The sequence below is a fragment of the Bubalus bubalis genome, chromosome 5, assembly GCF_019923935.1.
Source record: "Bubalus bubalis isolate 160015118507 breed Murrah chromosome 5, NDDB_SH_1, whole genome shotgun sequence".
NCBI classification, from domain to species: Eukaryota; Metazoa; Chordata; class Mammalia; order Artiodactyla; family Bovidae; genus Bubalus; species Bubalus bubalis.
The window spans coordinates 110,042,970-110,058,836 of record NC_059161.1 but is presented as its reverse complement, the minus strand read 5'-3'; the positions used below and the strand labels follow the sequence as shown (position 1 = coordinate 110,058,836).

General features: G+C 40.7%; 1 protein-coding gene across 8 annotated transcripts in view; it reads left to right on the top strand.

The window, feature by feature from the left end:
• The window catches only part of CDON (cell adhesion associated, oncogene regulated), a 100,842-nt gene that overhangs the window by 57,562 nt on the left and 27,413 nt on the right, over positions 1-15,867 (top strand). For 7 of the 8 annotated variants that reach the window (XM_025286383.3, XM_044943548.2, XM_045165828.1 and 4 more), the window contains 5 exons: positions 1,682-1,810; positions 5,246-5,449; positions 7,517-7,698; positions 8,575-8,680; positions 13,182-13,304. In XM_025286383.3, coding sequence (XP_025142168.3) covers positions 1,682-1,810; positions 5,246-5,449; positions 7,517-7,698; positions 8,575-8,680; positions 13,182-13,304 — 744 coding nt within the window. The remainder of the gene's footprint in view (positions 1-1,681; positions 1,811-5,245; positions 5,450-7,516; positions 7,699-8,574; positions 8,681-13,181; positions 13,305-15,867) is intronic. The other variant, XM_044943550.2, reaches the window with a different exon arrangement.

The following is a 15,867-nucleotide window of genomic DNA, read 5'->3' as shown; positions in this document are numbered from 1 at the left end:
CAGTAGAGGGGATAGCAAGTGGGTGTGCTTGGTGTTTCCAAGGAGCACTGAGGGGCCACAGTGATGGGAGTAAAGTAAGTGAGGAGGGGAGAATGCTCAAGGAGATGGATGATCATAGGCACATTGTCTAACCTGCAGGGACACCGACTTCGACCCTGAGTGAACTGGGAGCATTGGAGAGTTTTGAGCAGAGTTTTGACACTGCCTCTTGTGTGTTTCAATGCTGGCTGTAGGGCCGTGCTGACTGTAGGGTCAGGATAGATTGGAGGAGGGCAAAGGGATAGGGAGGGACCAGATCTGACATGGTCCAGGCAAGACAAGATGCCAGGGGATAGTCTTCTGTGGGGCAGCTTGTGAGGGTGGTGGTGGTGGTTTAGTCGCTCAGTCATGTCCAAATCTTGAGCCCCCCATGGACTGTAAGCCTGCCAGGCTCCTCTGTTCATGGGATTCTCCAGGCAAGAATACTGGATTGGGTTGCCATGCCCTCCTCCAGGGAATCTTCCTGACCCAGGAATCGAACCCAGGTCTCCTGCACTGCAGACAGTTTCTTTACCGACTGAGCTACAAGGGAAGCCCACCCAGGTTGTGAGGGTAGCTTGATTGAAAAGATGCCATTTCAGGGCTTCACTGGTGGCTCAGTGTAAAGAATCCATCTGCCAATGCAAGAGACATGAGTTCAATCCCTCATTGGGAAGATCCCACATGCTTCGGAGCAGCTAAGCCCATGCACCACAGCCGGTGAACCTGAGCTCCAGAGCCCGGGAGTCACAACTGCTGAGCCCACGTGCCGCAACTACTGAGGCCCGTGTGCCCTGAAGCCCGTGAGCGGGGAAGCCAAGCCGCCACAGCTACAGAGTAGCCCCTGCTCGCCACGACTGGAGAAGAGCCTGCACCGCAGCCAAGACCCAGCACTGGCATAAATCAATAAAGAAAATAAACAATTTCAAAAGATGCCATCACAGGTTGGCCATCAATGAACAAAAAGACTTCTATGAGCAGAGACGGGAATTGGATACAAGAGATTTTGGTGTAGCACAGTGTTGGGAAGGAGTTCTGATGATTGAAAAGAAATTGTCTATTGACTTTTGAAAAATATCCTTTTATTTAATTACTGTGTCTAGACAGAAAAATAGTGAGTATTTCTTATTTGAAATGTATTTTGAGTTATTACCCATAATTAGTCCTTAGTTGTTTATACAGTCTGACCTGCAAATACTGAATAATGAGCATGTATTTCAGTTCTGAAATAATCAATTTCATTTTTCCCCCTCTGAAATTGTAAAACGGCACGACAGCTTTTGCATGAAGAAACTTAACCGAAGCTCTTAAATAATGAATTTTCTGCATCAGAATTAAGAAATATGTACAGTAAAAATAAAAGTGGGTGAATAGTTTGAAAACCTTTAGTCATTTGGCTTTTTCATTTGTGTCCTTTTTTATGTGTGTAGATTAAAGCTATCCTGGTGAAGAGAGACACATTTTTGTTATAGGTACTAGAAAAAGACAAAGTAACTTCTCAAGTTAATTCCTCATATTAGCCAAGTAATTACAATGTAGATTTTAAATTTAGACACTGTAACCAATAAATTCATATATTTATATGCCAGTTGAGTTTCATAGTATCTTTTCTTATGCAAAGAAGCTTATTTGTATTATATTATGTTATATTGTACCTTTCTAGAGAAAACAGCATCATCCAAAAATACCCAGGCCTCCTCTCCACCTGTGGGCATCCCTAAGCGCCCTGTTGTTTCAGAGGCTGCAGACAACTTCGGAGTGGTACTCACAGATGCCTCTAGGCATAGTGGAGGTAAAGAGAAGATTCTTCACTTATTCATTCTGTTTGTTTCCAAATGTAACTGACCTGTTTCAGGTTATTAGGGGGTGGAGTGGGACAGGATATTTATTATTCAAATTATATCCTACCATATAACTCTTTTAGGTTTTATTTCAACCATTTTAAAATGTCTTGAATTTGAAATCTTGAATACCCAGTACCATGATTGATATTCAAGGTAATAAATTCAGATTTCAAATGTTATGATACTAAGTTTTTATAACTCACAAAAAGGATTTTTCTGTCTCCTCTCTGGCATGGAAACCAAATTTACATTGAAACCCTGAACATCTGACTTGTTTTTTTTTAATGATTTGTCAAAATATGTCATGGTACCTATAGTATGACTTAGTTTTTTATCGAATGATTACATGTCATTCTCAGCTTTATTGTTGCATCATGTTGATCTTAGAGTGTTTAGATATCATAGCAATAAGATTTTTTTTTAAAGCAATAAGATTTTTAAAAGACTTCTTTTTTGTATTTAATCATACATGAATTCTCCCGTTACAACATAATGTGCTTTTTGTGATCTAGGAAAGGCTTAACATTTTATTACTGAGCTCTAAGAATTTTCAAGCTTCTCTTCCCTATTTTTATAGTCTTCCATGAGTTGGTCTCAGACAGAAGCAAGTCATAACATTTCAACACCTCTGTGGAATGCCTCTGCATCTTCAGTATCAGCTGCTTTTTCTTGAGTCCTTTCACCTCTGAGATCAGAAGAACATAAACCTCATGAACTAACACGCAGTACTACATGCTGGAGCAGCAGAGATCAAATAAATCTTGCCCTTGGGGAGGCTTACAGTATAGGAGATGATGCAGACAACTAAGCCAATACCAATATAGCAGGGAAGATAGACAGATCAACCAGCAACGATGGTTTTGATTCTGCCTTGGAATCAAACATTTCATGAGATTTACCTAAATTACTTACTTGATAGGAAGGAGGCCCAGTGGCTGGCAATAAGAGATGTTCCCTAAGCTGAGCTTCAAAGGCAAGAATGTTATAGCTGAATGAAGAAGCAGGAGAAACAGTTCTGGGCAGAGACCTCTCATGCAGAGACAGATGAAGGACATGTTCTATTTCATTTAGAGATTCAGGGATTTTTATTTAGTGCTATGGGGAATCATGCTACAGTCGGGGAGGAAAGCAGTTGCCTTGTATGATGTCCTTAAAGATTCAGTCTTTCCCTAAAAGCTATGAAGAAGCCTGAAAGATTTTAGAGATGAGACGGGGGAGTGGCGTCAGATGAGGCTTGGAAATACAGACAGTGACAGTGTGGGTGGAGAAGGACACAGACCAGAGATGAAGGGAACTGAATCCTCCCTGAACGAAAGCGAGAAATACGGTGACTTGGGCAACTTGAACCATTTACCAAGATAGGTGATAAGAATTTGTTGCTGAAGGTTGTGGATTCTATTCTGGCAATCATGAGTTTGGTGTTATCCAAGCAGAGATAACCCTAAAGAAAGGATTTATTTAATCTTCACAATAACCCTGTGAGGAAGGGAGCATCAGCATATTACAAATCAGGAAACTGGGACTCAAGGGGGTTATGGAACTTGCCTAAGGTCACCCAGAGAGTGGTGGAACTGCTATCCACAGTCAGATATTTAGACTCCAAGAGCAATATTCTTTATCTCCTTTCACATGCTGTTTCTTTTAGGTATTGATGGTATCCTTCTCTATAGGGACTTTCCCCTAATAACGTTCTTTTTCTGCTTGGTCCGTGGTATTCTTTATGAGTTTTTAACCTCATGTGAATCAACAAAGGAAGTTGTTTGGTTATCTTCGTATTAAAAGAGAAATTCATTAACTTCTATTCGTTCTGTTTCCATTGCTTTCTAACTTGAAAGGAATACAGTAAGTATCATGCCAAGTTGCCTGCTTTGAATGTGTTCATCTTTTCATCCATTAAACAATTTGTTTTTAAAATGCCACAGATTCCTTCATACAGGCACCATATGCAACATTATTTTGTCATGTGTTTGTATTCAGATTGAAAAGATGTTGAGACAGAGGGGTGTTGGTGGAGGCCAGACCCAGGCTAGACAGAGACAGGGCTTCCTGAGTAATTCACTGAAGTAATGTAACCATGGGGGCTTCCCTGGTGGCTCAGCAAAAAAGAATCCACCTGCTGATGCAGGAGATAAGGGTTCGATCTCTGGGTTGGGAAGATCCTCTGAAGAAGGAAATAGCAACCCATTCCAGTATCCTTGCCTGGGAAATCCCACGAACGGACGAGCCTGGCAGGCTACAGTCCATGGGGTTGCAGAGAGTCAGACATGACTTAGCGACTAAAACGACAACAGTGGAACTGTGGTCCAGAGCTGGTCCTCCTTGTTCTAGCCCTAGAAACATTACAGTGAGCATGTGGAAGGGCAGTGGTCTTGATAACCAGCTCATTCTTAAAAAGCTCACAGGTGATTGCTGTGAAGTGGGTGGCGGTTCACGACTTCTGAACTGTCGTACAGCCCAGGTTGTTTCTGTCTGCACCCTTGCTCTGTAGGGATCAGGTGGGAAGCCAGTTAGAACCGCCAGATTGCTTGGCCAGCAGTTAGGGACACGTGTTGGCTACACAGTTTAAATGGCTGATGGACTTACTCCTGAGGTTTCCACCTGCCATAGAATCGAGACCGTCTTGTCTGTGGGCTGGAAACATCCCTCCTCTTGGCCATGCTAACCGACAGCTGCCAGGTGTTGGGTTCACGTGGATGATCACGTGGATCATCTGTTTCCTGATAACACTTGTCTTTATTTAACTGTGAATGTGTCTTCCTGCTTTCGTCCTGAGCAGTGGTTCTCCCTTCCCATTTTTATCAGTATTGATTTTACTGGTTCATTTTATCTCTATTTACTGCTTGCAGTCTGTTTTTTGGACTAGCATTCTTGTAGCCTTTAAGTGTGTTAAGATATGTACAGTACTAATAGCTACATTGCTGATTATTGACAGGCTATGATCATAACAGCTAATAAACAGAACAATCTATAGACTGTTGGCTGAATATGTTTTCTATAGCTCAGTTGGATAATGAAAACCATTTAAATAACACATCATTTTGAAAATTTACTGTAAATTATTACCACAGTCAGACTTGAAGCACCAAATAATAATTACTTATATTGTTTTAGCATGCGTCAGTGATCATACTCATTAACTTTCAGATTTTCAGAGATACTTATCAAGTTTATAAAGTATCTCACTTTTCCTGCTACTTCCTCTATTTCATTGCACATTAACTTTTCAGAGGACAGAAAGAAAGTCATAATGTTATTAACTCTGGCAAGAATTTTGGTGAAGAGCCTTTAATAAAGTGATGTTGGGGACTTATCCCTTTCAGTTCATTTGAGTAATTCTTGTTTTTGATGCTGAGGGTTATCGAAATGAATGTTTCCATTTTCAGTCCCAGAGGCACCTGACCGGCCTACTATCTCCACTGCGTCAGAGACGTCTGTCTATGTCACGTGGATTCCTCGGGCGAACGGGGGCTCTCCAATCACTGCCTTCAAGGTCGAATATAAACGGATGAGGACCAGTGATTGGCTGGTGGCAGCTGAAGACATCCCTCCTTCTAAGCTTTCTGTGGAAGTTCGTAGTTTAGAGCCAGGTAGTAATATTCACACATTTGGTTTTAGGCCAGCAGTGCTGACTTTAGACGCATATTCGTCTTTTTTTTTTTTTTTTTTTTGACCATGCCTACTGCATGCAGGATATTAGTTTCCTGACCAGGGATCCAGTCTGTGTCCCCTGCATTGGGAAGTCTTAACCACTGGACCACCAGGGAAATCCCTAAATACATGTTTGTAAGAATCGTATATTCTTCTAATCGTTAAAGTAATGTGAGCTTATTGTATAAAAAGCAAAATTGTATCTGAAAGCAAAATATAAAAAGAGAATATTCACCCCAAACCCACCCATCTAGATATAACCATTGTTTATATTATGTTGTATTTCTTTCTAGTCTTTTTTCCTTTCTAATACAAACTGGGATCATGCCATAAATATTGTCTTGTGACCCCCTTTTCCCATGTTATATCATAATTAACAATTCTTCAGAACTCAGTGTTTAATAACTGTGTATCTACTGTGTAAGTATACCATGATTGACTTAACCTAGTCTTTATTTCTGGGCTTTAGACTATTTCTAACTGCAAATGAATGGAAGCAGGGTTGTGGTGACATCTTTGTGTGTGTGTATGTATGTGTATTCTGCTATGAATGAATGTTTTAAGAGGAAAATTACTTGTTATTTGACTACAGTTGATCTGATGATGCATCTTAGCATGGTTAAACCCACTACTTTGCTTTATGGATATGAGACAACATTCAGCACCTCTTCATTCTGCTAAGTTTTGTTTCAGCATCAGGGGAGCTTCTCCAGACCCCCTGTGTGCTTAGTTGCTCAGTCGTGTCTGACTCTTTGTGATCCCACGGACTGTAGCCCACCGGGCTGCTTTGTCCATGGGAATTCTCCAGGCTAGAATACTGGAGTGGGTTGCCATGCCCTCCTCCAGGGGATCTTCCCAACCCAGGAATCAAACCCAGGTCTCCTGCATTACAGGCAGATTCTTTACCATCTGAACCACCGGGGAAGCCCATCCAGACTCCCTAATATATGAAACAACCCATAAAAGAGGAAAGCACTAATCACGAATCAACTTTCTTTAATTCTGTTTGTTTGGGTTTCATGACTGTTTTTGTTGATGAACTTTTAAATGTACTTTAGCAGCAAAAACCCGTGTTTGTCTGACAGGTAACAAGAGGAGCTCAGGAATATGTAGGTACATTCGGGAGAAGGTGGCAGTTTTAAATATGGGCAAAGCTAAGTAACATTTTATAGATAGAAAAGACTGTTTTCAGAAGCTCAGGGGTTATTTTTGAGATTTGGGGAAACTTGCTTTAGGGGTCTAATTTATTCTTTAGATTCAGATTTTCAGAAACTCACAATCCTTAGAGTTGTTTTTTTTTTTTAAGTTCTTAATATCTAAGCCAAACAAATACCTTCTGTTGTAGCTTAAATCTGATCTTTCTTCTGCTCTTATTAGAGGGAGCAGAGTGACATCTGTGATCAGCCACACAGTGCCTCTTCATAGCTGTATTCCCTGTGTTAAACTTCGCTTCAGTTGTTTCTTTCAAAGTGAAAAAAACCCTATTGGGTTGGCCACAAAGTTCATTCGGATTTTTCCTATGTTCTTACAGAAAAACCCAAACAAATATTCTGGCCAACCCAATAGTTTCAGCAACCCACTCCAGTATTCTTGCCTGGGAAATCCCATGGACAGAGGAGCCTGGTGGGCTACAGGCCATGGGGCTTCAAAGACTGGGACATGACTTAGTGACTTAACACCATCATCATCACCACCAGCTAGTCCTGTATTTGATGGGTATGACTTTAGAACAGGATGCTGAAAGAGAAATGTGCTCTTTCCTCTTCTCTCCTTGCTTCTTTCACGAGGAACAGCATCTGTCTCTCCCAGGGACCCCCAGTAAGGTATTGGAATCTTGAACACATGCAATGAACGCATGCAATACCAGAGTGACAAGTGGGTTGAAATCTGTTTACTGTCTAGGCTTTAGAGCATGTCATTGTTATTGCAGAGAGATGTTTAAGTATGATTGTTGTGTTTTGAATATTGTCCCTTAAATTCCGTTTTTCTTTTCCCTCCCTCGAAAGGCTCAACATACAAGTTTAGGGTCATTGCTATCAACCACTATGGTGAGAGTTTTCGGAGTTCAGCTTCTCGTCCGTATCAGGTGGCTGGGTTCCCCAATCGCTTTTCTAACCGTCCAATAACTGGACCTCACATCGCCTACACAGAAGCTGTCAGTGATACTCAGATCATGCTAAAGTGGACGGTAAGTAAAACATCTTCTCTAATGACAAAAGTTTCTGATGTGTCCATGTTAATTTAATATCAGGACATGATACTATGAATGGGAAATTTTTGAACTTCTAAGTAAGAGGAAATTGAGGGCCACAAATTTGTGTAAGAGCATATATTATAAGAGGGGCAGGTTTTGTTTTGTGTTAGTTTTTATTTTATAATGGAGTATAACTGATTAGAGCTTCCCAGGTGGCGCTCTAGTGGTAAAGAGCCCACCTGCCAAAGCAGGAGACATAAGAGATGTGAGTTCAGTCCCTGGGTTGGGAAGATCCCCCAGAGGATGGCATGGCAACCCACTCCAGTATTCTTGCCTGGAGAATCCCATGGACAGAGGAGCCTGGTGGGTTACAGTCCATGGGGCTGAACAGAGTCATACACGACTGAACTGAAGCGACTTAGCACACACACACTCATAGCTGATCAACAGTGTGATAGTTTCAGATGCACAGCAGAGGGACTCAGCTGTACACACACACATATCCATTCTTCCCCCCAATTCCCCTCCCATCCAGGCTCAGGGGGCAGGGCTAAAAATAAAATGATTGTCTCTTCAGCTCTCATCCAAGTATTAACATAATCACCATTTCATGTTTTATTGTCTTTGAGCCCATTGTACTTCTTTGTCTTTGAGCCGAGTGAGACATAGTGCTTTATTTTTGTTTAGCCCTGCAGTGAGCTAAAATGCTCTCAACAACTTTGAATACCTTTAAATTAAACTTTAAATGGCTATCAAGGATTTCTATCAAATGAAGCTCAAAAAATACTGCCACACAGATAAATAAATCTTAATGGATGTAAAAGTTGCATTTATTTTTGTCTTTGACAAGTCTTTGCTTCCCTTTTCTAGTACATTCCATCGAGTAACAATAACACTCCCATCCAAGGATTTTATATCTATTACCGGCCAACGGATAGTGACAATGACAGTGATTACAAGAGGGATATTGTGGAAGGTAAGAGCCGCGGACAAGCTCGAGTCTTAATAAGGGAGTTTTGGACGGAGAGGGTTTATATATATTATGAAAAATGTCCCAGGGTAAAATAGAGTAAAAAATGAAATGGCATATATGCTACTACGTTGAATTTTTTCCAAAGAAAGTTAATTTGTCCAATTTAATACAATGGACCCTTGAAGAGTGAGGGGTTGGTGGCTCAGTCTGTAAAGAATCCACCTGCAATGCAGGAGCTGCAGGAGACAGGTTTGATCCTTGGGTCGGGAAGATCCCCCGGAAGAAGGCATGGCAGCCCACTCCAGTATTCTTGCCTAGAGAATCCTATGCACAGAGGGGCCTGGCAGGCTACAGTCCGTAGGATCACAAAGAGTCAGGCACAATTGAAGAGATTTTGCAAGTATGCGTCCTGGTTCAGCTTTGCATATGTGTGTGTATATGAAATTATTTGCTTAACATTTGCTTTTCCCACTAAATGGTACTCTCCTCATGGCAGAGGGCCTTCTTTCCCACGTCTGTATCCCAAGCCCTACACTGTTGAGTTGTTTGGTATTTATTGAGTGAATGAATGGGTGAATGCTCAGAGTCCAGAAAAGAATAATGGAGTGTGTCTAGGGTGATCAGGTTGGAAAAAAGACATCTATGATAGCCAGCAGCAGAACAGTTGTCTTCAAGTTTTGTGTTTTTTTTTTAATTTATTATTTTGGCTGCTCTGGGTCTTCGTTGCTGGGCTTGGGCTTTCTCCAGTTGCAGCGAGCCGGGGCTGCTCTCTAGTTGCGCCGTGCGGGCTTCTCGTTGTGGTGGCTTCTCCTCTTGCAGAGCACGGGCTCTCAGTGCTTGTGGGCTTAGTAGTTGTGGTGCTGTGCTTAGTTGCTTCACAGCATGTGGAATCTCCTTGGGTGAGGGATCAACCCGTGTCTACTGCATGGCAGGCAGATTCCTAACCACTAGACCACCAGGAAAGTCGTGTCTTCAAGTATTTAAGGACTAGAATGTGGAAGAGGTACTCAGTCTGTTGGGGGAGGGCAGCTAGAAGGAAATCGAGTGAGGAAGAACCCTGTCATACCATATTTCTCTAACGTGGGTCCCCTCACAAAATAATAAACTCCCCAGTTTGGGAGGTGTTCAGTAGAAGCTGGATACCTGTTTCTCAGTGCTAAGTTGGAACAGATTCTTGCTTTGGGAGGAAGGCTTCTTCTGAGGTCTTTTTTCACTCTAAGATTCTTTTTTTTTGAAGTATTAATTTCCTAATGAATCATCTCAAAAAATTGTCCCAAGCCAAGGTGACTTGCCTCTGACTTTTCAACGTCCAATAGTTTTTTTTGTTGTAAGTAATCTTATAATAAATTACTTTTAATAGGTGACATCATGTTTCTTTAAATATTGTGGTTTTCTTTTTATTGTTCATCCATTACTTTTGTGATGTGATGCATCCATTATTTTTGTGATATGATGAAAAATTTGTTATCTAAGTTTTAATACCTGGCACAGAGTAGGTGCTCCCTAAATATTTTTTGAATGGAAGAGTGATTGTTTCTCTTTTCTTAATCTGGAAAAGTAGGAAAGAAATGAGTTCCCCAAACCTGCCTTCTTCATAAAGAATTGGGGAAGTGTGGAAAGATCATTGTTAGTGGCAAAAAAGATTCAGTGAAGTCAGGATGGTGGCTTCCTGGAGGTGGCAGTGGCTGGAGGGAGCATGAGGGGACCGTGGGGGGCCAGGAACACGTGCTTCACCCGGGTGCTGGTCCCACGACTGTGGTCTGTGTGTGTGAACATTCATCTCCACAGTGATGGATACTTTTTCATATGCATGTCCATGAAGGAAATAGCATTGTTAGTGACCGATCCACACTGTAGCCTTGGCTCAGTCTTCATTTTAGTTTTGTCTGGGTTAGGCAGGTGGAGGTGTCTGGTTTTTAGTTTTAAACTCTTTTGAGAGAGGTTACACTTTGGTTAGAAGGTCGTTCTAAACAAGCCAAATATAAATAAAACAAACCTCCCTCTCTGTCTCTGTCAGTATCACTCCCTCCCCTCCCCTTCCGGGTTCAACTCTAGAAATCCGCTGAGAAACGCTTTCTATATTCTCTAGCTAAATCTTTGAACGTTTACAGACTTGAGTGTTGCGCCTGTGGAGTGTGGAGCAGGGAAATTCCTCTAAAGGAGCTTTTGTTTCTCTTACTAGCATCTGTACATGTAAGCTTTGCCTTGTGGTTCACGAGAACTTGTTTATGAATGTAATAGAGCAGTTAGCTGTTTAAGTGGGCTTCACTGTGCTGTGTAATTTGCTTATTCCTTATTTTCAAGTTTATGCACTTGAAATTCTTTTTGTGGCAGTTGGAAACTATTGGCTTGCTCTCCTGAGCCGAGAAACAGAAGTATTTATCCTTTCTATGTAAAGTTTTCTTTAAAGTTTTAGATTACTTACGTATATCAACTCAAAATTGTTTAAGCTTTGAAACACAATTACATTGTTAAAGAATACAGTAAGAGAAGAGCAATTATACTGGTACCCTACCTTTTGAATTAAGTTCCACGTTTAGATAAGCTGTAAACGTTTTGAACATACCAGTGTTTTTATGATGATTATTTTAATCTTGTAAATTAAGTTGAGTTCCAAGTAAATCAGAATATGTCATCCTGATCTTTAAGCCTGTGCTTTCATTTTTCACCTTTTCTAAAACATTCTTGGTGAAAAAAACTGCCTGCTGAGCAAACAGCATGCTGGTTGGTTGATTATAAACCTAATAATAACACTTAGGTGTCTTATTTGTCAATGACCTGTAAAACCTTTCTGGTGATATTTCCTATAATTGGAATAATTTCAATAACAATGGGATATTATTCTAATAAGATATGTATTAGTTCATTTTCTCTTACTAGTAAGGTATCAGAAGCTTAGTTTAATTCCATTTTTACTAGTGCTATGAAAGGAAAACTTCAAATCTAGTGTAATAATTATTCAAGTGGATGTTGATAAGTGAGTAAGGGGGCTGGGCCAGGAAAGAACTAAAGATAGAGAAAAAAGTAGAAGTCTTTTAGCACAGTTTTTGGAATTTAAAAATGAATCTGTTCCTATCTCAAGTAGATTTTGAGTCAAGTTTCTTTTAGGATCCTCTTTACACTTATAAACGGGGCCTAGAATTCCCCACCTGTGAGTTTTTCATAGTCCTTCGATCCTAAAGTAAGCAGATTCTCTTCCTTATAAAATATGGGGCTTGTAGAATATGAATGAGGGGCTTTGTGTTGGTGGCCTGGAAAGGGGTATGCTTCCGGGTTGGGATGTTTTTGTCTGTGTTGAATCAGGAAGAATCCCAGAGCCATTGGTTCTGTCAGCCAAGTCGATTTGACTTGTGTGCATGGTTTTGTTTCATTTATTTTTTTCCTTCTCTCTCTTTAATTGACTCTTAAATCAGTTGGTGGTATAGTTGAGTTTCTAAGAAACAGTGAAAACAGTTTGAAGAGGTATTTTCTAAGAAGGATTAAAGGTGCTTGAAGAGTTCATTGAGTCTGGCAGACGTGTCCCTGTTTATTAAAGTTTGTCACAGGTCCACGGAAGTAAAAACAGAGAGTGATTTATATTGAAGTTGCTCAGTTTAGAAGTGTTTCTAAATGAAATGCTGGCTGTGTGCCATGGATCACAGCCTCATTCTTTACTTGTGTGGTTTGGAGATCCAGATTCAAAAGGAAAGAAATGGCGGGAGCAGTAGCCAAGAGCTTCCCAGAGTAGATTTTGCTGTTTGAGCATTCATTTATATGTTGGAGGGCTTCCCTGATGGCTTAGGGGTAAAGAATCTGCCTGCAGTGCAGGAGACACAGAGACACGGGTTCCATGCCTGGGTCAGAAAGATGCCCTGGAGAAAGCAATGACAACCCACTCCAGTATTCTTGGTAGGAGAATTCCATGGACCCAGGAGCCTGGCAGGCTACAGTCCATGGGGTCACAATAAGTCAGACATGACTGAGCACGTGCACATGCGTGCACGACACACACACACACACACATTGTGTCCCAGTAGAGTGGAACTGAGAGTTTTGCTGAGGTCTGTCTTGTAATGGTCACTTGTTCTGGGTAAGACATTGTTTTCTGACCTCGTACATGGCATTGCTTTCTGGTGGATGAACAGAGTGGGTGGACTTGCTCACTGAAGTATGGGATCAAAGGACTTGAGGGTTTTCTTTTAACTTATGCAGAAAATTAATATGTATTTTATGAAAGACTTACTACTAATTACTTGTAATGAAACAAAGTCTGAATCCCCACAGACAGGTTTAGCTTTAATTCAGTTTCTGTCTTCTCTTTACCATTTCTTTTCATACCATGCAATAGAAATGCTGTTCATCTGTCATGTATTGCTGAAAGTATAAGGACATTTTTATTGCTCAAATTGACTATGTGGTGATGGCACCTGCTCCAACTTCATTTTGAAATTACTAAATAATTTTATTGACTCTGTTGTTTAGGTTGTGGGGTATTTAAAGCTTATCATCTATTTTTCCTTTCTAGGTTCAAAGCAGTGGCACATGATCGGCCACCTTCAGCCAGAAACCTCCTATGATATTAAAATGCAATGCTTCAACGAAGGAGGAGAGAGCGAGTTCAGTAACGTGATGATCTGTGAAACGAAAGGTAGGGAGGGGTGAGAATGAGTGGTTCTTGCCTGGACAGAGCTAGGATTTTGAACTCTGGATTCCTTCTGACTATCGATGTGTTTCCAAAGATACTTTGGACTGTTTTCTAGGTACATCCACTTAGACTGTCTCAACAGTCTAGCCTTATGTCAGCTAGAGCAGCGATCCCCAAATTTATTGACACCAAGTACTGGTTTTATGGAAGACAGTTTCTCATGGACCAGGGAGGTGAGCAGGTGGTTTGGAATGATTCAAGTGCATTATATCTATTGTGCACTTTATTTCTATTATTATTACATCAGCTCCACCTCAGATCATCAGGCATCAGATCCTGGAGGTTGAGGACCCCTGGGCTAGAAAACTTGCCTTAAAAGTAGTTTAGATAAGTATTCATTGTAAATTTCTGCATGCCTCTGGGTAGGTCACTCCCACCCCCCCTTTTTTTTGGTCCTCTATGAAGGAATAGAAATATTTGCTGACTAATTTCTGAGATTGCGGAGAGAATTAGAATGCTTCCCCAAAAAAGTTAAAGAGAAGGTGCTACCTATGTTTAAAGTGGTTTTTGAATGACAGATATGTATACTACCTACCTGTTCAGTTAAGTGTAGTAGTTAAGTTCAGAATTAGTCGATGATTCTAAAATAAGATTTCAACTGCTTGCAGACATAGATTAGCTGTAAAATACTACAATTGTTGAAAACAGAAGATACCACATTTGAGTAACAGAAGCAGCCGAAGTGGAAACTGAGGCTCAGAAAGGTTGAATTCATATGCCAGGACTCAGCTTCATCGTTTAATTCTGAATCACGTGTCTTTCTGCTTCAAAACCCACATGTTAAATTCACATTTAAACGTTTATACACTCAGACCTGTAGACTAACCTTGAATTTCATTTGTTTAGCATATATTTGAGTACCTTTTTGTACTGGACACTGTTTAATGAACATTTCTTACTTGCCTCCAGATGCTGTGAAACTCAGAACAGAATTACATAAAAATGAAATTTCTTGTCTCTGCTCCCAAGACATTTAAGAATCTAGCCAGGCAGAACATAAAACACAGACAACAATGAAATAACTGTATTGTTTTTAATAGTCCTATAGTATACATCATTAATCGACTCTGCTGGGGAATCAAAGGTTCCAGCTATAGACTTTCAGATCAGAGAAAAGCAAAAACCTTCTTTAAAACGTTAATTGGAACTTCCCTGGTGGTCCAGAGTTTAAGACTTACAGTGCAGGGGGTACAGGTTTGATCCCTGGTCAGGGAGCTGACATCCCACATGCCTCATGGCCAAAAAAACTGAAGCAATATAAAACAGAAGCAATATTGTAACAAATTCAATAAGGACTTTAAAAAATGGTTCACATTAAAAAAAAAACGAAAAATCTAAAAAAATAAAATTTTAACCATTCACGCTGAATGACTTTCTAAAATGTATTACACAATCCCCAGCCTGTTTAAGTAGAACGCTAGATGCATGAGTTCACCTTTTTAAAGAAATGACTCAAGGTTCTTATTGTGAACAGTGATTATCTTATCTTCGTAATTCCGTACAGTTTTCTCGGGAATGACACAGGGTTGGAGGCCAGCCACTTCCCCCCACTGTTAAAGATTGTAGGCCATCGTGATTTTTGTTTAGTTCTCTGCTTTCTCTTTCTGTTTTGCCCCTTACCTTGCTCATGTCTTGCTCTTGGCTCTCTCTTCTCATTCACATCCGTGGGACCGTCTCACCCACTGCAAAAGTTTTTAAGTTCAGCGAAAGGTTGGCAACCGCTCATCAAGCTTGGTGGAATTATGAATAAATTCAGAGTAAATGAAGAGTGAACAAACCTGAAGGACTTCCCTATGAGTAATTGTGGTCTTTCATGTACAATCTGTAACATTCATTTTGCCTTAGAAACTTGTTTGTTGTCTTAGGAATTGGCAGGGACCTTAGAATTGTATAATCCAACATACCACCCAAAGTAGAAATTTCCTTTAGAGTCTTTGCCAGGTATTCTTCTAGCTTTCAATGCTGCAGAGCTCTTTCCTTTGAAAGGCAGCCTCTCCTTGACTGATTTCCAGCCCTGTTCTATAGAGTTGAAGTTGCTAGAAAATGGAACCCCCATGTAATATTTGTTGAAGTAGGTTTGTTTTTAAAGATCACTCTGCTCCTGTAAGTAGTTAGGAACCATAACAAGAAATGTAGAATATTAACTAATGGCAGTAACAAAATTGATTGAACGCTACCACATGCCAGGCTGTAAGCCGAGAGCTTTTTTACACGGATTAACTCATTTATTCTTTTATGATTTTATTTATTTATTCTAATTTTTTAAAAAGTTTTGGCGGCTCTGGGTCTTCTTGTGAAGTCTTTCTCTAGTTGTAGTGCGCGAGGGCGTCTCTTGCTGTGGCACATGGGCTTCCCAGTGTGCTGCCCGGGCTTCTCTTTCTTGTCGTGGTACACAGGCCCTGGAGCACACAGGCTCAGTAGTTGTGGCGCATGGGCTCTCTAGTCGTGCCATAGACCCTGCAGCATGTAGACCTCTCCAGTCGCGTCTCGAGGGCTCTCTCTAGTT